Genomic DNA, 21,730 nt, shown 5'->3' on the forward strand with positions numbered 1-21,730 from the left:
CCCTCTCTCCTCTTTCCACTTTCTCATCCACCCCTCCATGTTCCCTGGCACAATCACAACAGTCCTGTGTTTATTTAAAATTGTATTAAAAAAAAAAAACTTCCAACAGCCTGTCAAAACGTCAGACCCTGAGGGGCAAAAGAGGCACAAGGATGGCCACCCCCTCACAAGTCCCTCACTCACCCTCCCTCCCTCCCTCCCTCCCTCCATTATAGCAGTTGCTTTAAAAGGCATTTTCACATGCAAATAATAACGGGAGGATAAACTGGAATTTAAATTGAAGCTGCAATTTTAAACATGTTTACTTGAAAGCTAAGGCTGCATTCCTAAACATGTCTACTGACTTCAGTAGGGCTTGCTCCCAATTAAATGGGGTTAGGAGTTCAGCCCTACACCATCAAAATTAGTACAATTATACAGTGGTACCTCGGGTTACATACCCTTCAGGTTACAGATTCTGCTAACCCAGAAATAGTACCTCGGGTTAAGATCTTTGCTTCAGGATGCGAACAGAAATTGTGCTCCGGCGGCGCGGCAGCAGCAGGAGGCCCCATTAGCTAAAGTGGTGCTTCAGGTTAAGAACAGACCTCCGGAATGAATTAAGTTCTTAACCTGAGGTACCACTGTATGATGTTTGTGGGTGGGATCATTTATCCCATGTGGGACAAACTTTGCCCCCACCCCCATGCATTTTGCTCCTATTATGCCTCCTCCAATATATATTTTTTCCTTGTGTTGCTGCTGGCCAGGGCTCCCGTTTGTGTTACAGTTGCTGCATGTATTTAGGCCTCGGTTGTCTCCTTGACCCAATTTCCTGACCACAATGTGGCAGTGCCTCCCGTCGGTTCTGTCTTGCTGACTGCTTCGCCCCAGGGTGCTAGGACAACTGTATGCTCGGATTCTGGCTCTCTCCACTGAGCCGCCAGCCTGTGACCAAAGTTCCTTTCTGGCCATTAGGGAGAATTCTGAGAAGGTTTCAGAGCGCTGTTCCTCCCTGCCACACCGTTTGGTAGTCCACATTAAATCAAGCACAACGTCTCCTTGTCAGGTGTCTGGGAAGTTACCTCACCCTGAAATCACTCTCTCTTCCCTTCAGTAGGAAATAAAGCTCTCTTGTCACTCTGGAGACCTTAACAAGTGATCTGTGTGCAAAAAATGTTTTGTTGTTTTTTTTAAAAAAATGTGTGCAGGGTTGGGGGAGTTCAGATGGAAGTGTTTTAAGGAAATGTCGAACATAATGGGGGATCAGAGAGCCAGAAAAGGAGACAGGCTATGAGAAAAGGAGAGGAAAAGGGAAGGTCTGTACACTTATATGTATGATCAATGACAAATATGACAATGACAAATGGGGTGACTCACGTGGTCCCTTCCAACTCTACAGTTCTAGGATTATACTATAAAGCCCATGAAGCTGGTAATCTTAAATTTAAGCTCTGTTGTCTGGGGAAAGGTTTTTCCATGGTATAGACCTCCAGAAATGCTTAGTCCTATGGAAGATCATGGGAATACAGGAAATTTTACTTGAGTAGCCATGGGTAGCTTGACTGAGGTGGACAATGAATACTACAAGCCAAAAATAATCTAAATTTCTTCAGGTTCAGCTATCTGTGATGTCAATCAGAGGAGATCCCTTTGCTAGGATTTGACTGTCTTCCCTTCTTGTTATTTGTTTCCCAGGTGAAACACAGAAGCTAGAGACTGTGTGGTTGTCAGGGATCTGCCAAAATGAGAAGAACGAGGTGATGAGCAGCAAGCTGGACATTGACAACATGGCAGGCGTCTTCTACATGCTGCTGGTGGCTATGGGGCTGAGCCTGCTCGTCTTTGCCTGGGAACACCTGGTCTATTGGAAGCTGAGACATTCTGTACCCAAGTCTCACAAGCTGGATTTCCTTCTGGCTATAAGCAGGGTAAGGATGCCATGTAGATATGTACATACCCCTTCTATGTCCCCTTTGAGATTATTCCTAATGTGACACATAGACAGTTTATTCTTCCAAGCCGCTGGTCATATTTGAACAGAGGGCTTAAACCACAGTGTTGCCCTGCATGCATAAGTACAAAAGGAGGAACCAGCTCAAGCATTCCCCTCTCCTCTCCTGTAGCTGGGAGGTGGAATAAGCCAATAATTCAGTTTCACTTTGTCTGATTCCTGGTCTGTCCCCACATTCATACCAGGAATGGTTAAAAACAATCTATTATTCACTTTCAAAACAAGGGGTATGCAGGTGGCTTAAATGAATTAGTTTTTATTTATTATATTTATTTGCTGCTTTTCATTCAAATAAATCCCAAAGCAGCTTACACACAAAAAATAACACTAACATTACAGATCATCACAAATACAACATACCGTATTTTTCATCCCATAGGACACTCCGTCCCATAGGACGCACCTAGTTTTTTGGGGGGGGGAAATAAATGAATTTCCCCCCCCCCTTTATTTCCCCCCCAAAAGCAGGTTGAGGAAACCGAACCAGGTCGAGGAACAGCGGGATGGCGGCGCTGCGCCTCCCTGCTGTCCCCCGAGCTTGTGGGGCTGGCCGATGTCTGCCCAGCGCGAGGGGCGCTCTGCATCAGGGCGCCCCGCCCGGCGGACGGCAGGCTGCTATCCGCAACGTGGGGAGCCCTGCGGGGAACTCCTGCAAGGCTCCCCACGTTGCGGATGTCTGCCGGACGCGGGGGGCGCTCTGCTTCAGGGCGCCCCTCGCGCTGGGCGGCAGACTGCTATCCGCAGCCTAGACATCCCTGCGGGACCTCCCGCAGGGCTGCCTGGGCTGCGGATGTGTTCCCGAAGCCTGGAGAGCGAGAGGGGTCGGTGCGCACCGACCCCTCTCGCTCTCCAAGCTTCAGCAAAAGCCTGCATTCGCCCCATAGGACACACCCAGATTTCCCCTTCATTTTTGGAGGGGAAAAAGTGCGTCCTATAGGGCGAAAAATATGGTAAATCTCATAGAATAATTAACAAATCATCCGTAGAACATTTGCAATCTATAAAATTTACAAATCAACAACTAATAAGCTAAACATCACAATTCAAGCCAGTCACATTATATGATTAACAAACCAATACAGCATTTATAATCCATAAAACAATGTTAACAACATTAACAAAATAGCAACCAAAAGATAAGCTGAATACATTCTCCACACATACAGGTTCCATGGACAGCTTCCAGTCCTCCTCACGCGAACCTGAAATTTTAAATTTGAAAATGTATTTTATGGAAATTAGTTTTTCCATACATGGTTCTGGAGGAATGATATCAACCAGTTTTAGCGGTAATGATACCCATGGTGGCTATAGCTAACAAAGGAGGCAGAGTGTAAAAACAGAAGCCACCTCTGCCCTGCGCCGTTTTTCTTTAGGGCCACCTGGGCCTTGTTAACAAAGAGTGCTCCAACCAGGCACAACCTTCTGCTAGGAACTCATCTTTGGATAATGAACAACGCTGCCCACAGCTTCCTGACCCTGCTCCTTCTGAGCAGGGTGTCAGCTCTTAGGCAGCCACAATTCTTTCAGGTCAAAAATGCAACATGTGGACAGGGCAGGCTCAAGAAAGCCTTCCGTAGTCAACCTGCCTGTGGATAAAGCAACAAGTGTGCTGCTCCTCATGTACACTGAAGGAGCCGCCTTATCAGTATTTGTAGCCAAGTCATGACCCACTTCCCCAGTACTGGTAAGACAGAGCAAGGCTTTCTGTGACAGGTTCGTGAAGCAATTTGTAGAGGACTGCATCACTGCTGCTTAATTTGTGTGAAATGTATTTGAAATTAAACCAATCAAAAACCAATCTTTTCCCAATTAGAAATTTACTGGAGAAAAGACCAGGAAATTGATTTGCCTGTTCCTGGTTCTACTGCATTTACATTTCGAGGCTGCACTGTCTGCTCCAACATAAAATGCCTTAACTGTTTCCTACCAGTGCCTCACCTGATCAAAGTACAGTTGTGCCTCGCAAGACGAAATTAATTCGTTCCGCAAGTTTTTTCTTCTTGCGAGTTTTTCGTCTTGCGAAGCACGGTTTCCCATAGGAATGCATTGAAAATCAATCAATGTGTTCCTATGGAGACCGTCCGGGGACAGAGGGGAAGCGCCGCAGGCCTTCCCCTCTGTCCCCGGACCTGTTTTAAAGCAAGGGAAGGGGCAGCGGGGAGAGTCGCTTCTCCCCGTTGCCGCCCCGTGGTTCAAAAGGGGTCCGGGGAGAGAGGGGAAGGTGCGCGCGCCTTCCCCTCTGTCCCCTCTTTTGAAGCAAGGGGCGGAGGGGAGAAGATCGCTTCTCCCCGTTACCGCCCCTTGGTTCAAAAGGGGTCCGGGGACAGAGGGGAAGGCGTGTGCGCGCGCGCCTTCCCCTCTGTCCCCAGAGATTGCGGGGCTGGCAACGGGGAGAAGCAATCTTCTCCCCGCCGCCCCTTGCTTCAAAAGAGGTCCGAGGTGCAGGGGCAAGCTTCGTTTTGCGAAGCAAGCCCATAGGGAAATTCGTCTTGCGAAGCAACTCGAAAACGAAAAAACCTTTCGTCTTGCGAGTTTTTCGTCTCGCGAGGCGTTCGTCTTGCGGGGCACCACTGTAATAGGTGTTGGAAACCATTTAATGTTGAACAGAAGCAAGAGAGAGATTTGTTTCTACATAATCTGGATTGATATCTAGTATCAGAATAGGCCTCTTTCCCATTACAGGGCCTTTTATTGTCATCTCTGTCCTCAATCTGTTCTTAACTTTAAAATGTTAGTTACTGTATATACTTGAGTATAAGCTGACTTTTTCAGCACATTTTTAATGCTGAAAGAGCTCCCCTCGGCTTATACTCGAGTGAGAAAGGAGCCCTTTCTCACCGCTGGTCCCACCGCCGCTGCTGCCCGTCTCTCGCAAGGGCAGGCACAGGAGCCGCGGTTGGGAGAGGTGCTGCCCTGTGCTGCGCCTCTCCCAACCGTGGCTCCTATGCCTGCTCCTGCGAGCGGCGGCAGAGGGACGAGCGGCCCGAAAGCAGTCTTTTGGGCTGCTCCTTCCTCTGCCGCTGCCGCCACCACCAGGTTTGTGGTGTGGTGAACCAGCTTATACTTGAGTCAATAAGTTTTCCCAGTTTTTTCTGCTAAAATTAGGTGCCTCGGCTTATATTCGGGTTGGCTTATACCCAAGTATATACGGTATTTAATCTTGTCGAATGCCATCACCTTGAGGGCCCTTAAGAGTAATGGGACATAATAAATTATTATTATTACTCAAATTCGTTATTTATATGCCACCCATCTGACTGGCTCCCGACAAAAAACAATAAAGACACAATACAACATCTGCTGGGAGGGGTATCCCACAGGGTAGGCGCCACTACTGAAAAGACCCTCTGCCCGGTTCCCTATAACCTCACCTCTCGCAATGAGGGAAACACCAGAAGGCCCTCGGAGCTGGACCTCAGTGTCCAGGCTGGATGATGGGGGTGGGCTGAAGTTCAGATAACGAGGATTCAGAAAGTGTAGGATCTTTAAACCTGAGGGATGGAAAGCAGGAGATAAACATATGAAATAAAATTAATCTAGTACAGTGATTCTCAAATGTGTAAGCTTGATACATTTTAACAGAATTACTTCACCTCCAAGAAACGAAACAGGAAACCTGCGATATTTCATAGAAAACAGTACATGGCAATTGGAGACTGGAATGCCAGAAGCAGCGAGAGGGAGTTGGATCTGTGAATGCTAGAGTGCCTGGGGGGTCAGACATGAACAACCTCCTGGACAACCTGACTTGGTCAGCAGAAAAGGAGGAAACACATTTCTTATCAACCCTGTTTGGTGATCCAGCCAAGCTTATAATGGAATCCTGATCTTTACCCAAGTTCTGAAACTACCTTGGGTTAAGAACTTTGCTTCAGGATGAGAACAGAAATCGTGCTCCGGTGGCACGGCAGCAGCAGGAGGCCCCATTAGCTAAAGTGGTGCTTCAGGTTAAGAACAGTTTCAAGAATGGACCTCCGGAACAAATTATGTTCTTAACCTGAGGTACCACTGTATTTCCTTTGAATGGCTGAAGCACTTGGTTTGCAACAGGGTAAGTAGGACTGTCAATATAGCTAGCTTACCCAAGTATCTTGTTGCGCAAACATTTTCCCAGTTCACTCAGAAAAACGTGGTCATTCAGTATTTGTAATGTCTGTCCTGCATGAGCTTGAACATTAAGCCAACCTGCCCTCTCTACCCTCCAGCTCATCCCCTTTCCAATACATGCCTACTTAGTCACTGCCTTCCCTCTTCTCTTTCTTTCCAGGGCATTTACAGCTGTTTCAATGGAGTCCAGAATCTGGAGAGTCCTGCCCGTGTCCACAAACCAGACGTCACTGCTAACTCTGCTCAAGCCAACGTGTTGAAGATGCTACAGGCCGCCAAGAACATGGTGTCAACAGCCAGTGTGGGGAACTCCCTGGAGAACGCCACACGCACCATTGAGAACTGGTCAAACAGGAGCGAAAACCTCCAAACCACCTTCTCCCTAAGGACTCCTCAGCTTGTTGTGCAGAACACCAGTGGGCCTACCAGGCCAGCTCATGCCTCCGATGCAGCAGCAGCTGAGAGGCTTGGGAGGTCTCTCCCACAATCCCTCTCTCCGCTCCAGCAGTCTTTGGTGCCAGCCAGTGAAAACTGGAGAGGCACACTAGAGCAGCCGCAGATTCTTCATCCGCTGAAGTTCCGAGGCAGCTATTCTGAGGACAAGGTGCTCCCCGGTTCCACTGTGAACAGCTCCCCCCACTGCATGGTAAGACCCACACCTCAGACCCATGTCAGAAACCACGTGCCACTTGGAAACCACCTTAGTGCTCCTCCCCACTCCCCAGTAGGAACTGCTAGGGAGCTTCCTCTACCTGAGCATAAGCATAAGCTGGCCTTGGCCAGAGGGCACACCAAGGAGAAATTCCACCACCAGAATGTTCACCTGGTGTACGGAGAAGGTGGTGACGACAGCTCAGCCCAGGTGGAGCGGCTGGCTTCCACTTCCGAGAAGCGAAAGGAGTTGGAGAGCCACTTTCCGCCTCATGCCTGTGTCCACAATTCCTTCCCCAAAGCTAACAGGACTTGCAGACCCTTTCTGTACAAAGAATCTGACTCAATAGAGCTAAGGAGAGAGAAGCTGAGCCACAGAGCTAATCTCTCGAGGTCCGGCTGGGAGCAGGAGAGACCCCAGTCTCTAGGCCTGTGGAAACATCATGGGAAGTCCTCAGCCTATGGGGATGTGCCAGACCTCTTCCCCAAAGCTGGCCGGGCTCCAAAAACAATGTCAGTGCCTGGAACGCATTCCTATCCTCCCGGTGCTCTTAGGCCGAGTTATACATGCAATAGGAAATGTGTGGAGGCCAATGGCTTACCTTGGAAGGACCAGCGGCTGCTGCATTCGCAGTCCACGAGGCTCCCCTCGTACCGGGAGGCCTGCCTACACAACAGCTCAGGCGTGCACAAGGCTTCTTCCACAGTGGTGCACAAGCAATATGCCTACATGAACTCGTACACAAACCTGCCTATCTACTGGGGGCGCCTTTACCCAGGCTCTCCGCAGCTGTGCGAACAGTCCAGTGCCACCCAGCACTGCTTCAGCCGAGCTCCCTGGTCGCCTTGCAGCAGGGACTTCCTGGTCCACCAGGATGGCCAGAGGACCATGTACTTTGGTAGCACCTACAGAGACTACAGGGACCGCAGCAGGGTGGACCCAACGTTTCTTCAGATGGTCAATACTGAGCGGAGAGACTTCCTGAGCACCCAGAGGATGCACAGCCCTTACGCTGGAAGATCGTGGAGGCGAATCTCTAGCCTAGAGTCCGAAGTCTGATAGGGGGAAGATGCTGGGGCTCTTGATGCTCGATTGGAGACTGCAGAGAAGAAGCTCATCCAGGAGGGCAAGAGACAAGGCCTTCCAAGCCAGCGTTCTGCGTCTCCCTGTTAAGCCGGTATCAGCAGAAAGTTCTTTGTCTCTTCACTACTACCACCCCGGATCAACGTAAGAGCAAGTGACCTTTCTCCATCCTCTAATGGACCAAAACGCAAAGCGGGAGCAGCTGAAGGCACTTTATTGACTGATTCCAAAGTCTTCCATTGCTGGGCACTGGGATGCTCTCACTCGCGTACAAGACGACGCTCTCATGGTGGTGATTCACAGTCATGCTGCCTCTGTGGATAGCTTATGAAGCATCAGTTGCAGTGTCAACCATCTACATTTCAGTGCCAGTTTATCGTTCAGAGCATGGCTGTCTGTGACACAGTGGGAAATGCCCAACAGCCTCCTATTAAACAAATAAACAAAATGATTAGGACTATCTTGCTTTCCCATAATGCACTGATATAAATGGAGACTGTATAGAGGACTGAACAGGGGGCATAGTATGATATTTTTAGTGTTTTACATTACTTTCTGGATCTTCGTAAAGAGCCCAAAATGCCAAATGGAGGTTATTAAATACACACTTCTTAAAATGTATTCACACACCCTTCCTTTCTCATTCTTTCTTTTTGGCCACATTGACAAAGGTTGCTGCCTTCAACCTTCCTTGAGTCAAATGCACCAGGACATGAGACATCCCTAGATGTTGCCTTCATAGCGCTCTCTCCCCCCCCCCCCAGCCCCACCAGGAGAAGAAGGGTGTGTGAGGTGGGGCAGGGTTGCATTTGCCACTTTAGTTCAAGGCAGAGGATCCTTGGCTAGATAAGGTGGCAACAGTAGATGAGTGTGGGGGCATGCACCAAACTCTCCTCTCCTTGCCATCGCTGCTTAATTCACATTAGACTGGGACTAGCCTGCCACTGTTTTTAACCTAGGTCCTAAAAACACACCTTTAGCAATAGACTACCATCACTGCACCAAGGCCTCATCTGCACTATGAATTAAAAGCAGTAGCATACCACTTTAAACAGACATTACAACTGGGACTTGGCAAATCTTGTGATTAGAATGAGACTAGACAGCATTACTTAGAGCTCTTATCCATCTTCACAGAGTTTTTGAAATCTTTTTGGTCCAACTTAGAATTATAGAAAGGGACCCCAAGGTCACTCATAGGACACAGGAAGCTTCCTTATACAGAGTCAGTTCCTTATTGTCTACACCAGTGGTTCCCAATTGAAGTCCGGGGACCCCGGGGGTCTGTGGCCCCGTCCGTTGCCTCCCAACTATTTTTTGTCATTTTTGCATGGTAATATCACAAGTTTTATGGTCTGGGTTTTTTTAGTATACCTAAAATCCTTTGCTTATTACGGGCTACCCCAAATTTTGTTCAAAAAATTGTTTTGCAGACGTAACTACAATAGAATTATTAAATTTTCAAAAGTAGGGGGTCCTCAGTCATTAGCTAATTGGGAAGCACTGGTCTGCACTGATTGGCAGCAACTGTCTAGGGTTTCAGACAAGAAGTGTCCTTCTCCCTACTTGGGGACTTAACGTGGCTCCTTCTGCATGCCAAGCAGATGCTCTGCCCTAAGCTACTGCTTTCCCTGTTCAAAAATTCTGAACCACATGCTAATACTTGAAAATGAGTGATGCAATTTAACTGGGACTAGCATCCGTGAAAGTATGCAGGACTGTGAGTGAATTTAAATTTGTTGGGTGGGGTTATCAATAGTTAGGTTTTCAGTTCTGCACAATAACCTGGTTTCCCAGATCCATTAAATGAAGACTGGCCAGCCTGCCCTGGGTAGCCTTTCATGCCTGTTGGAAGTGCTCTCAAGTTATACATTTCGTATGTAAATTCGGGCAATTTGTAAACCTATTGCCTATGTCTGCTCCATGTTGTCTTGAATTGTAGTGAGTTCCCTTCCCAGGCAAGGTCCTGCGGGTGCACTCAAGAGCTGAGGATCAAAATATAACCTTACATTGAGCCGGCTCAAAGATATGCCATGTAGTCCCTATCCTAGCCAACTATAAAGCTTCAAGTACCTGAAGTGCTGATTACTGAATCCAAGTTTACTCTGGTCCTTTTTCAGGCAACTGATAACAACGAGGCTCAGAAAGCCATCTAATCAGCCTACACCGCCAGTTGTGTAATTCAGGCTTTCGTGTGCCTCCCCAACCCCAAATGATAGGTGCACAGGGACTGGTTTATAGCATTGTTTTGACTTCTGCTTGTAGCAAGCTTTGCAAACCATAAAGCCAACTATTAAAAGCATCATAGTCAAGGAAAAGGCAGCATGTTCCCTTCTGAGCAGTTCCTTTGATCAAGTGAGGACCATCAGAAACGATGCCTGTAGCATCCTGCTTCTCATTTAGAGATAGTTTGTTTGCAACCCCCTGGGATTCTACTGTCATGGATAGATCTCATAAATTGGCCATTTTCCATAGGAAAATATGACATGTAGATCTTGGAGATAGTAGGGCTGAGCAACATCTGGCTTTCAACACGGCAGTATATCACCCAATAAACATCGTGATATATTGATATATCACAATGTCTGAAATAAGGATGGTGCTGGTTATCAACTCCATGATTATCAGTATAATACAGTGTTTAGCTGGTGATATATCACAATGTTTGATATAAGGATGAAGCATTGCCCAGCTTCACAGTTTCCCCCCCAATGTGATTTTTGCACAGCACATGTGCCCACACACACATCATGATTTGCAATATATTGCCAGATCAAAAAATATGAAACTGAAATCATGATATGGACTTGAAACTGGTTTTGGACAATATATTGATATACTGTCCAGCCCTGGAAGGTAGTAGTGGTGAAACAAATCTGCGTCCTCCATGGAGGATCCTGCAGCCCTCATTGCCAAGAACCATTTCCAGCAAACAGGAGAAGTAAAGAGTGATCTTTCACATGGCATTACAAAAGCAGCACAAACATGCACTAGCAGTGGGCAAGTCAGGTCTCGACCAGAGCCGGTCAATTATATATTCATAAGCAAAGCAACCCAAGAGCTTCCTATGAGTCTTACAGTATTCACCTTGAGGCTACATGAGATGATAATCGCTTCTGAAGATAATGAAATATATATCTTTTTTTAAAAAAGTTCAATTTCTTTTGAAAATGGGCTACTAGCCTAATATTTTGAAAATATCACAGCTCAGCAATGCCACTGCCTAGCCTTCCCCGCCCTCAGCAAACTTGACAGCGTGAAAGTTGAGCTGTTTTAACAGAAAAGGGAGGAAATGCATTTAATTTAGCTCCAGTCTGTTTTAAGGAGAGAAAGAGAAAAGACCTTTGATATTCTGCCTGTTCATTTCTACAAGGCTCGTGTGTTTTTTTTGAGATTCATTCACTTTGTCTCATTACAGTCACAGTAGGATCAAAGGCCTCCTGAGGAGCCATCACCTAACTGCTAATTTTTCACTTAACACCACAAGATAGCTAGGGGTTGGTGTGACTAATGCACTGCCTTCATTTGACTTCGCTCTCAGAGTTGCCTCCTTTCCAAACTGGAGTGCACAACGCCTGCTAAATACCTGGGACAAAGTGCCAAGGAGGGTGCAATGAAGTTCATTAAGGCTGAAGAGCTGAACTGCTTTTCTTTCTGCTGGAGGGGAGTCATTTCAGGTTTGGTTTGGGGGGAGAACTCTCCCTTCCCTCTTTTTACGTTTTAATGAAGCACAATGACCATAAGTCACAATACCTAGGTGCCATAGCAAGGCTAAATAAATAAATAATAATAATTTTTATTTATACCCCGCCCTCCCTGGCCAGGGCCGGGCTCAGGGCGGCTAACACCGAATATAAATTACAATAAAACGTAATAGAAAAAAAAACAATTAAAATAAAGCTTAAAATGCAGCCTCATTTTAGTAGTAGCCCATAAATCAAGACCATAAAGGGAGGAAACATCAGATATTCACCCGAGCCAGCTATCCATGCTGGTCCTGCATGGGCCAGCAAAAAAACCAAGGGAAAATTTATATACCAAATCCCATTTAAGGGGTCAGAGTGAGTCCAAGCCGAAGGCCAGGCAAAACAGCTCCATCTTGCAGACCCACCAAGTCGGGGCCAGTGCTGAAAAGGCCCTGGCCCTAGTTGAAACCAATCTAACCTCCTTGAGGCTCGGGACCTCCAAAGTGTTGTTATTATGTCACACCCCATACGAAAAAAGAAAAAGTAGTGGCAACACACCCAATATAAAGCAAGACATCATTATTTTCTAAGCTGGCATAGACAGTGGGTGAACACTGGGCACCTAAGTCTAAAACATAAGAAATAAAATCCTAGCAGATGATATAGAAGTATTCTGGATCCTCTGTATCTCTGGAGACCCGCAATTTAGGAGTCGTCGTCCCCCCCAGTAGCCAAAGTCAGTAAGTTCTTATTCCACAAAGGTTTTCAAAATGGCGCCCTGCACAGAAGGGTGGCCATGACAGATGACAGCAGAGGAGGAGGCCAACAGGGGTAGGAGGCAGATCTGCTGCCTCTGTCAGGTACTTTTTAGAACGCAGCAGCAATTTGCTTCTGAGCCACTAGGTGATACTTTAAATCAGGGATGTCCAACAGGTCCTGAACCTACCCCCTCCCCAAAAAAACCGGGACGTTCATCCCTAAAAAAGCTTAACAACTTTGACCTGAACCCCCCCCCCAAAAAAAGGGGTAGATCACTGCCAGTTTTTAATTGTGTGAGTAGATCACAGTCTCTTGGAAGTTGGCCGTCCCTGCTTTAAATCATTCAAGTGAGAATTTTCTGTGTGCAAGAGGACGGACAGAACCTTTGCATCCATGTCACACTACTTGTTTGTTTGCTTGTTTAGTTATTTATTTCTACTGCTACTATTATTCCTGGTCTTTTTGTATCGACTGAAACAAGTGCACAGCTGAAAACAATTTAGAGCTGCTTCTGGCATGATGCTTCCTAACTTGCACAATATAATAGCTAATCCCTAACACTAGGGAAGGAGCTATACTTCAGGAATATCCAGATGAGAATCTGACACTGACACTGACACCCACCCACAGTGGCAAAACACCTAGAGCTTCCCTGCTGTTTCTTGCACCAAGGCACCCCATATTTAAAAGTTAAAGATTTGAAAGTTGCCTGTAAATATGCAGTGGCCATGAGCTCAGATCTGACCATCTCCTTTTTTTCCAAGTTGCAAACTTCCTCAGCTGGGGGTGGGGAGGCTCGCTCAGCACTTTTGACCATCCAGCCAATTCCTGGGCTGCGCTTGAGAGAGCAAGGGCAGTGCTTGTTGTTATCCCAACCAATGCCACAGTTCATGAATTACAGTAAAATGAAATTAGCCTGGACAATTAACTTACAGAAACAGACACTGAAATACTGTCAAGGGAATACCAGGCCTCCAGGATTGATGGAATTATCCCCACCAAAATCAAGCACACTCTTAATAAGAAGAATAGTAGTAATAGCTACAGTGTGCTGCAAATAGACTTCAACATGCCATTCTTCTGCCTCACCTAGGGATGGTTAGGTTCCATGTCCATCCTGGCTCCACTTCCACTGAAACATTAATTCCATCTGCGTCAGCATCCATTGCAGGCACCAAGATGTCCAAACCTGAAAAGAAAACACATACACAAATAGCACCCAATTAAACCAGCCTCTGGAATAATTGCTCAAAACCTGTCCAGCTGCAGCCATAAAACACAGAAGCCAAACAATGGAATAAAGGGGAAATTTCTTGGGGCTAAAAGTGAGAAGGCAGCAGAGGAGTTTACACTAGAGCAGTAAATCTGTGCTTGGTCTATGCCACTTCATGCTACAAGCAGGGACCTCCCTTAGTGAATGCTGCTCTGGACAAAAAATTCCTGCACATGGAAAAGTAGCATGTCAGGGAAACAAGTTAGACAAGAACTCTTCTCACTGGTATCAAGTTTTCTATATGGAGGATGTTGTTGTTAGCAGAGCAGAATGAACCCCCCCCCCTAAAATGGTACAGCTCAGACCTAATTTTACCGCTTCAGAACTTGCTAGGCTAGAGACAAGAAAAGGTGAGAGGATAAAATGTAGTATTTCTGATACCCTAGACAGAATTTAATACAGCAAAATACTCTGGTGCATTAGCAGTGCCAACCAAGTCAGATTATAGCTCATTGCTTCCCTGGAATACAAATGGGAAACAGTTTAAAAAACAAACATTTAGAGGGTTTTCTTAAGCTGCCCCCCTCCCCAAAATTGCACTGGAAATGTTTGCAAGCATTTTATACCTTGCTCAAGAAGATCCATTGTTCAAACCATGAGCACCCAGGGTCCAAATAACCTTTAAGCCTCAAATAAAAGGATTGCCCTAGCCTGGGGCTTTTGTTTCTTTGGGTAGCTAAGCCCTATCACCAGGTCAGAAGCTGCTTTTAACCCCCCCCCCAACTGCAAAAGTAGTTTGCTGATTGGCATTGGGGTGTGTGCTTCTCATGAGAAACAGGTCTTCAGTCTCCTTCAGGTTCCTGGCTCTTTGGTCCTAGCAGGGTAAGGCAAGTTGCCCAGGACTGCATGTACCCTTGAATTTGGTTACCAAATTCAAAAGCTACAAATACACAAAGCTAGAAGTTACATGTTGGCTAACATGGCTGTACATTCGTATTTTCCTTTTCTGTTAAGCAGTCCTCCAGCCACATCTCTTTGGTATGAACATGTGGGTGTGGGTGTGAGATATCTAGATCTCTCTCTCTCTCTCTCTCTCTCTCTCTCTCTCTCTCTCTCTCTCTCTCTCTCTCTCACACACACACACACACACACACACACACACCATTTCCCTAAATTAGTTTGCTTACCTTCTGAGTAGTCAAAGACAAGGTTTTGTTAAGGTGAGAGAATAAAATGTAATATTTCTGGTATTTCCTAGACAGAATTTAAAACAGCAAACCTGGACGTCACAGACTGCTTGGATACAAAGGAATGGGGGGAGGAACCAGCTGGGGAACCCCCAGGGGAAGAAGGCTCAGAGCCAGGGGAGTGGTGGTGGGGCAACGATGAGTGGCCAGAGGGAGAAAACGGAGGAAGTGTCAAAAGCTGAAGAGGTAACAGGGCTTAGTGAGCTGGAGGAGTCTGTGACAGAAAGAAGTCCAGAATCAGAGGCAGAAGCTGAAGCAGGAGAGGAGGGAGGCCAAGAGGCAGAGATGAGTTGACAAGTGTCTCCCTCTCCCACTGCGACAAGCTCTCCTCCTCTCTGGACTCCCAGGCCCAGAAGAGGCATAAAGAGGCGGAGGAGAAGTCAGCTTCACGCAGGCACAGTCTCAGATTGCTTGGGGAAAACCCTGGAGGGGATGGGACTTAGGCACCTGTGGGGAGCCAGGGACCTTCAGTCTCAGCAACTGCTTCATGGGGGCAAGACCTGCCAGAGATGTGTTGCTATGCAAATTAGGCCTGGCACTCCTGTGCAGATCCTGTTTTTGGTAATAAATAGTTAACTCCAACTGGCTTGGTTGATTTCCTGCTGGCTTGTTCCTGTCACTGGAGATGCTAGGGATTGACCCTGGGATCTTCTGCCTGGAAAGCAGATACTCTACCATGGTACCACTCTACCTTTTCTATAGCCTAGCCTGTGACATCTTCTTTAATCGGTACTAGCATCCATAGCTGCAGGAAGCCAAACCACTTTTATGTTCCCCCCACCTTCAAAGAAAACACACACACAATGCACAGGTGCACACCTGAGTCATGGAGCCCGGGGCCTGCTGTAGTAAAACAGGACAGAAGACCTTTAAAATCCCAGAGCCAACACTGCAAAGGGCTTCATGGTGCGACAGGGCAACGTCCAGTTTGCCACATGCCGCGCTCTCAGCAGCGTTGCCAATCGCTCCCGGAGAAGGAGGGGCATGTGGGGAGGTGAGATAACAGGATCAGGGCTGCCCACGATGCCGTTGTCTTCTAAACAAGCAGCTTTGGCAGAGAGAGCAAGAGGGGCTGCTGGTCTGGACAGCCGGCTCAGAGGGTATTACAATAATCAATCCTCGTGGTCACAAGGGCAGGACTTGCTGTCACAGTGTCGTCATGGGATAAATGAGGGCACAGCTGGAGCAGATTGCAGGGCCTGGCAAGGAAAGCTCGCGGCCACGTGTGACACGTTGTGGGCTCTGCCTGCAAAAGGGCACAGGGAATTGTGATGCTGAGAGGAACTGATTCTCCCACGAGTCAAAATACCAATAGACAGCGCGGGGATACCGTCAGCTAAAAAGGAAGGAAGGAAGGAAGGAAGGAGGGAAGGAAGGAAGGAAGGAAGGAAGGGAGGGAGGGAGGGAGGGTGGGTGCTGGGCAGCTGTGGGCAGTGGAGGGGAATTTGGGACATTATCTTTACTACAGATTGCATGATGACATCCAGAATCTTGCACACACATGCATGCACACATGCACCCACTTATCTAGCATAAGATGGATTTTATTTCTGGAAATGCAGGAACGTGTTACTACGGTGTGTAAAATACGTCAGCACTGCACTCTAATCCTGCCCAAACGGCTTTCTGTGCTTTGCCATGCTGCAATCATAAACATATTTCCTCAGGATAAGTCCTCCTGAAATGAACTACATTAAATTATTGTTGGGGGGGGGGTTGGGGGGGCAGGCGGGTTAGACTTGCTTGTTTGTTTATGCCAGGCATAAACACTCCTCATTTTCCTGTCCCTCTTGCTTCCCACTTCCTTCCTCTGTCAAACACAACAGTGTGTCAGAGCTTGTGTAAGCATGGAGGAGCTCCAAACAGAACTGGCAGCCCAAAGATTTAAATGTGCAAGGATGTTTGCATGATAAATCAGAGGAGAAGGTTAAGGCTGCTTCGTTCTTCGCAGAGTACATCTATAACATTTTCTTCCTCTGCGGATGCTACAGGAGTGCTCCCTTGGTTAGGTGACAAGGGGGAAGTGAATAATAAAAGTGACAGAAATAGAAATGCAGAGGGAAGAGATCTCAGAGGCTGAAATTTATTATGTATTTATTTAAAGCATTTTTACCCTGTTCTTCAGCTGAAAAGTCTCCCAGAGTGGTTGACATAAGATCAATAAAAACAAAACAGAAAAATAAATAAGGCAGCTGCTGCCCACAGATTTCCAACCTAAAAACACAGCAATGAAGGGAAAAGGGAAGAGGAGGGAAGAGGAAAACAAGCAAACTCAGAAACCTGTTCTTGAAACTACCAATAATCAGCTGGAATGGAGATTTCAGGGAGAGGAAAAACAAAAGGAGTCAGTCTTCAGCCCTGCTTCTCTTCCCTGTCTTTGCTCTGCAGCTTGTTGTAATGGGTGCTACTAGATGACAGTTGAAGGAGGCAGGAGCCAATGGAGCTGATCTGCCAGCAGAATGGATGGACACAAACCGACCCTCTTTTTGTAAACTGCTTTGAGGTTTTCCTTTACAATCACGCGCTATATAAATGTTATGAAATAAGTAGAACAGCTCTGGAAGTCTATGCAGAAAAAAAGAGCAGACAATGTCTTGAATCCTTACATTTCTTCCGTGCACAGAACAGAGTTTAAAATTACCCTCTCCTTTATGTGGCTGGAGGAAAGACGGCACTTTTGGCAGACGCCTTCTAAAGAGGCATTTCTGTGCCTGCCCATCACTCACAGGCTCCCGTCATCTTACCGACATGTGCACTCCTGCTACCTTGTTTCACTTTTCACTTTTGTCACTTTATGCCATTCTCGCAGTACTATAAATATTCAGATACTGTGGTAAATAAAGCAAGCATATGGGCTGAATTCATTCATTCAAATCAAGGAACCTGATATGCACCATTTAGGGTATGAACAGGAGTTGCTGCATATTTTGTCTAAGGAAATCAAACCTGAATGACACCCCCTCACGTATGCACACCTCACAAGGCATTTACCAGTGCACTGAATGCTAATTCAGTCATCTGTCTTGCCCTCCCCCTCTGTGTTATTATGCAATGGGCAAGCAGTGTGGATTTTTTTTTTTTTAAAGATCAACATGAATGTTAATTCAACTTAAAGTCTTGTTCCTCACTGTAGTTTTATTTTAAGGACACAACTAATAGCTTTTAAAAGTTGAAAACCTGGAAGGGTTGTCTTGTGCTGTCACCCAAAGCCCACAAATCAGTACCACTCACAGCCCCATCAAGTTCAAATGGAAAGAGCAGGTTCTCTAAACTGATGAAAGAATGGCACTTCCGACCCAAATTTGGTGGTTGTGCTGCCACAATGGAACTTGCAGACAGTAACAGCTGCTCAACAGTGGAGCAGACTCCCTTGGGAGGCGGGGCACGCTCCTTCCTTGGAGGTGTTTAGACAGAGGTTGGATGGCCAGCAGTCATGTATGATCCACTTCAAATTCCTGCACTGAAGGGGGTTGGACTAGATGACCCTTGGGGTCCCTTCCAACTGGACAATTCTGATTCTGAAATCTTGTAGGCAACCTGATTTTGTGCATAGAAGGATTCAGAAGATAAAACTGGAACAAAGTTTCCTAAGAAACAAACAAATACATAAAATAAAAATAGTAGATTGTAGCAGTGCAAGCAGCTTTCTGAAATGCTAATAAACACTGAGCAGGGCAGATCAACAGGCTTGGCTGCAAATTAGACCATGTGGAAGTGTCATTTCCTTGGGAAATAGCTTATTCCCTTGTGCCACTCAAAAGCTCTACCCAGGGATAATATTGAGAGCAAGGGTGCCTTGGGGGAATAAGAGTTGAGGATGACAGAGTGGGAGGCATTTGATCTCTTTGTAATGGGGGAAAGCAGCTTTCAGAGAGCTGTCTTCTGAAAGAAGTTGAAACGTGGGAACCACCTACTCTTAACAAGGCACTTCTGGGTCTGCGCATATCACATGTTTTGGTCCCTGGCTCCCATAATATTCAGTACAGTAATTATCTCGTGTGTTTATCCTGAAGGGGATCAAGGTATTTCCTCCGCCAGCCTAGAAGCATTTGATCCACTGAGAAGTCAGGCAGCATCAAGTGCTTCTGAGGCAGAATCCGCATCCCAGTCAGAGGCTGTCCACCCATTGCCAGAAGTACAGCGTGATCCTGTACATGCCTAGCACTCTGAAGGAAAAAGCCCCTTTGTAGTCCGACTTAAACACCCAGGTCAGTGGGAGTAGAGCACTTGAGCCTTGGTTGTTCAGATGATATACCTCACAGGCAAGAGGACCACTAGGCATAGGTGCCAACTCCCCGGGTGCCTGAGCACCCACCAAATTCCCCATGAAGGGGCCGGGCACCCACAAATTTTGGTGCCAGGGCCATGCATGCTGCATGCACCCATGGCCCTGGGCAACCACAGTTGTGGGCCAAGCTGGCACTCCTGCAACGAGGGTAGGGGCACTTCCTTGTCCTTTCTTAAAGTTGGCTACCTGTATCTTGTCATAACTGTCCATGACTCAGAGACACAGTAGGGAGGCTTCTGTCCGTGTCATAGTATTTGTCAGTAATAGCCCACCCACAATCTGAAAAGTGAAGGAGGCTTAGGATGGTAACCATTTCTTAATAAAAGAAATAATCTGAATGTATTCAGAAATAGCAACAATAAACCCTTCATAGTATTACTGCTACAACACTGCTTTTCTTTCTCATAATCTTTATGCATCTTCTACTATAGTAACATGCTAGGGAACTGAAAATAAAATCTAATCTGCTGGTGAAAACACTTATAAATGTCCACTATATTTTTGGTTTGTGCTCTAATCCATCATTCTGTCATAGACAAAGAAAATCATTACCCAAAAAGGGTGGGGAAGCACACAAACTCATGGCCCTTGCATTTTTATTTATTTTTTATTTTAAAAAAACCCCAAATTCCAAATATAAAGCAAACAAAGGCCCAAATCCTGCCATGAAGCTCAGGAAGAACTGCAAAGTATGGAATACAAAATCCAGCTTGCTGTAGGGTAAGGTCCAAAAAGGGAGAAACAAGTCCTGCTTGCACCTCTATTGATGCTACTAACTCACCAAGATCCCTTCCCAGAATGCAAGAGGAGCTCAAGCAATGGAACAAACAGCTTTGGACAAGCTTTGGTCTCTCAGTGACCTGGTTTGCATGTAAAACTATGGCATGGTGTGAACGAACAAGTGCACAGTGCTCAGCAAAAAAAATTATGGCTGCTTTGCTCTTCCTCTCCCCTGCTGCCACCACATTGTTTTGGCGAAGTGTTAACATCTGAACCCGGGCTCATGGTTTGTCTCACTCCAAACAAACTGTGAGCCATAACCAAGAACTGTTCTTGGCTCACCACTCATGGTTTGTAGCCCAGTAGCCTGGCAGCAGCCACAGGGGGAGAAGAGAAAAGCAGCTTTCTCACTGTGGACTGGCAGGTGTGCTCATTCCTGCTAAACCATCATTTGGTTACATGCTGGTGAGGGCACTCTGTAAGGAGCCTATGGGAATCTTGTCCATGCACCAGCTTCCTCTGTGGCTGGTTTCACAATGTGGGTGGTGGAGGTGGAATAGATTCCCGTAGAAAGAGGCACTGCAGGGCTGTTTGATTATGCCTTCTGCATTGATCCTGCTTGCTAGGTCCAAAGACGATAGCAGCAATTAGTCACAGCACCTGTCTGGTTGTTGTTGTTTAGTCGTTTAGTCATGTCCGACTCTTCATGGCCCCATGGACCAGAGCACGCCAGGCACTCCTGTCTTCCATTGCCTCCCGCAGCTTGGTCAAACTCATGTTGGTAGCTTCGAGAACACTGTCCAACCATCTTGTCCTCTGTTGTCCCCTTCTCCTTGTGCCCTCAATCTTTCCCAACATCAGGATATTTTCCAGGGAGTCTTCTCTTCTCATGAGGTGGCCAAAGTATTGGAGTCTCAGCTTCAGGATCTGTCCTTCCAGTGAGCACTCAGGGCTGATTTCCTTAAGAATGGATAGGTTTTATCGTCTTGCAGTCCATGGGACTCTCAAGAGTCTCCTCCAGCACCATAATTCAAAATTCTTCGGCGATCAGCCTTCTTTATGGTCCAGCTCTTGCTTTAATACATTGCTACAGGGAAAACCATAGCTTTAACTATAGGGACCTTTGTTGGCAAGGTGACAGCAGCTTTTTAAGATGCTGTCTAGGTTTGTCATTGCTTTTCTCCCAAGAAACAGGCGTCTTTTAATTTCGTGGCTGCTGTCACCATCTGCAGTGATTGTGTAGCCCAAGAAAGTAAAATCTCTCACTGCCTCCTGGTATAATGGCTAAATCAGGGCTTCATGCATGCACTCCACACCTTTTATCTACCATAAGAGATGTTCTGGGTTTGATGAAGCCAGCAGAGACGAGGAAAAGCACTAGAGGAAGGAGGCCAGCAGCTGTTCCAAACAGGGTGACCAACTGACAAGGACAACAGGGTTCCGCTGCCTTTATGAGCTGTGCAGAAGCAGAAATTTTAGCAGGTGCAGCCTCTCTCATTTTTGCACAATAAGGCACACGTGCTGAAATTCTGGTCCTACAACAGCTATTCAGGTTAGAGGAGCCCTAGCTTCTTCTTTTTGCACTTGGCAACCTTCAGCCTGCTTCAGATATTGAGATTAAGCCCCACTATATTCCAATCTAGGGATCAAGCAGAGTTGCCAAATCAAAGCTTTCCTACTGTTTGTGAATGCTTTCTTGACACTGCATTTTCACATAAGGGTCTGCTTTCTTAATGCTGCCAGATCAACACCCACCCACCCCTGGGAGGCTCCACTGCTTTTAAAAAGCGGCAGCAGACTTGTGTTTCCCCTTCTCTGCCTCTCTTAAAAGGAGCCCTCTCGAGATCTGTTCTTGGCAATCTTATTCTTTCAAGGAGCCCAGCCCTGGATAAGCTTGGGCAGCCTGCTGTCACTCCTTGCACTGGCTGCTCAGAGCAGGAGTTCATCTCTCCCAATGCAATGCACTCTCCTCTGCCATC

The 21,730-nt window shown here is 46.6% G+C and overlaps 1 protein-coding gene and 2 long non-coding RNA genes across 5 annotated transcripts in view; 1 reads left to right on the forward strand and 2 right to left on the reverse strand.

Moving 5' to 3' along the window:
- Nucleotides 1-8,459, forward strand: part of GRIN2C (glutamate ionotropic receptor NMDA type subunit 2C) — an 89,329-nt gene extending 80,870 nt beyond the window's left edge. For all 3 annotated transcript variants that reach the window (XM_081184525.1, XM_081184524.1, XM_081184526.1), the window contains exons 12-13: nucleotides 1,678-1,910; nucleotides 6,264-8,459. In XM_081184525.1, coding sequence (XP_081040651.1) covers nucleotides 1,678-1,910; nucleotides 6,264-7,814 — 1,784 coding nt within the window. In that variant the 3' untranslated portion in view covers nucleotides 7,815-8,459. The remainder of the gene's footprint in view (nucleotides 1-1,677; nucleotides 1,911-6,263) is intronic.
- LOC308581905 lies at nucleotides 2,951-7,493 on the reverse strand. The gene is made up of 3 exons (XR_014005367.1): nucleotides 7,357-7,493; nucleotides 5,368-5,487; nucleotides 2,951-3,195 (listed from the first exon to the last, which is right to left on the reverse strand). It is a non-coding gene; the product is annotated as an uncharacterized lncRNA (long non-coding RNA).
- LOC308581899 lies at nucleotides 8,128-14,468 on the reverse strand. Its single transcript, XR_014005351.1, has 3 exons — nucleotides 14,123-14,468; nucleotides 13,373-13,472; nucleotides 8,128-8,265 (listed from the first exon to the last, which is right to left on the reverse strand). It is a non-coding gene; the product is annotated as an uncharacterized lncRNA (long non-coding RNA).
- Nucleotides 14,469-21,730: the final 7,262 nt, after the last annotated feature.

The sequence above is a fragment of the Podarcis bocagei genome (assembly GCF_964188305.1).
Source record: "Podarcis bocagei genome assembly, chromosome: 2".
Taxonomy (NCBI): domain Eukaryota; kingdom Metazoa; phylum Chordata; class Lepidosauria; order Squamata; family Lacertidae; genus Podarcis; species Podarcis bocagei.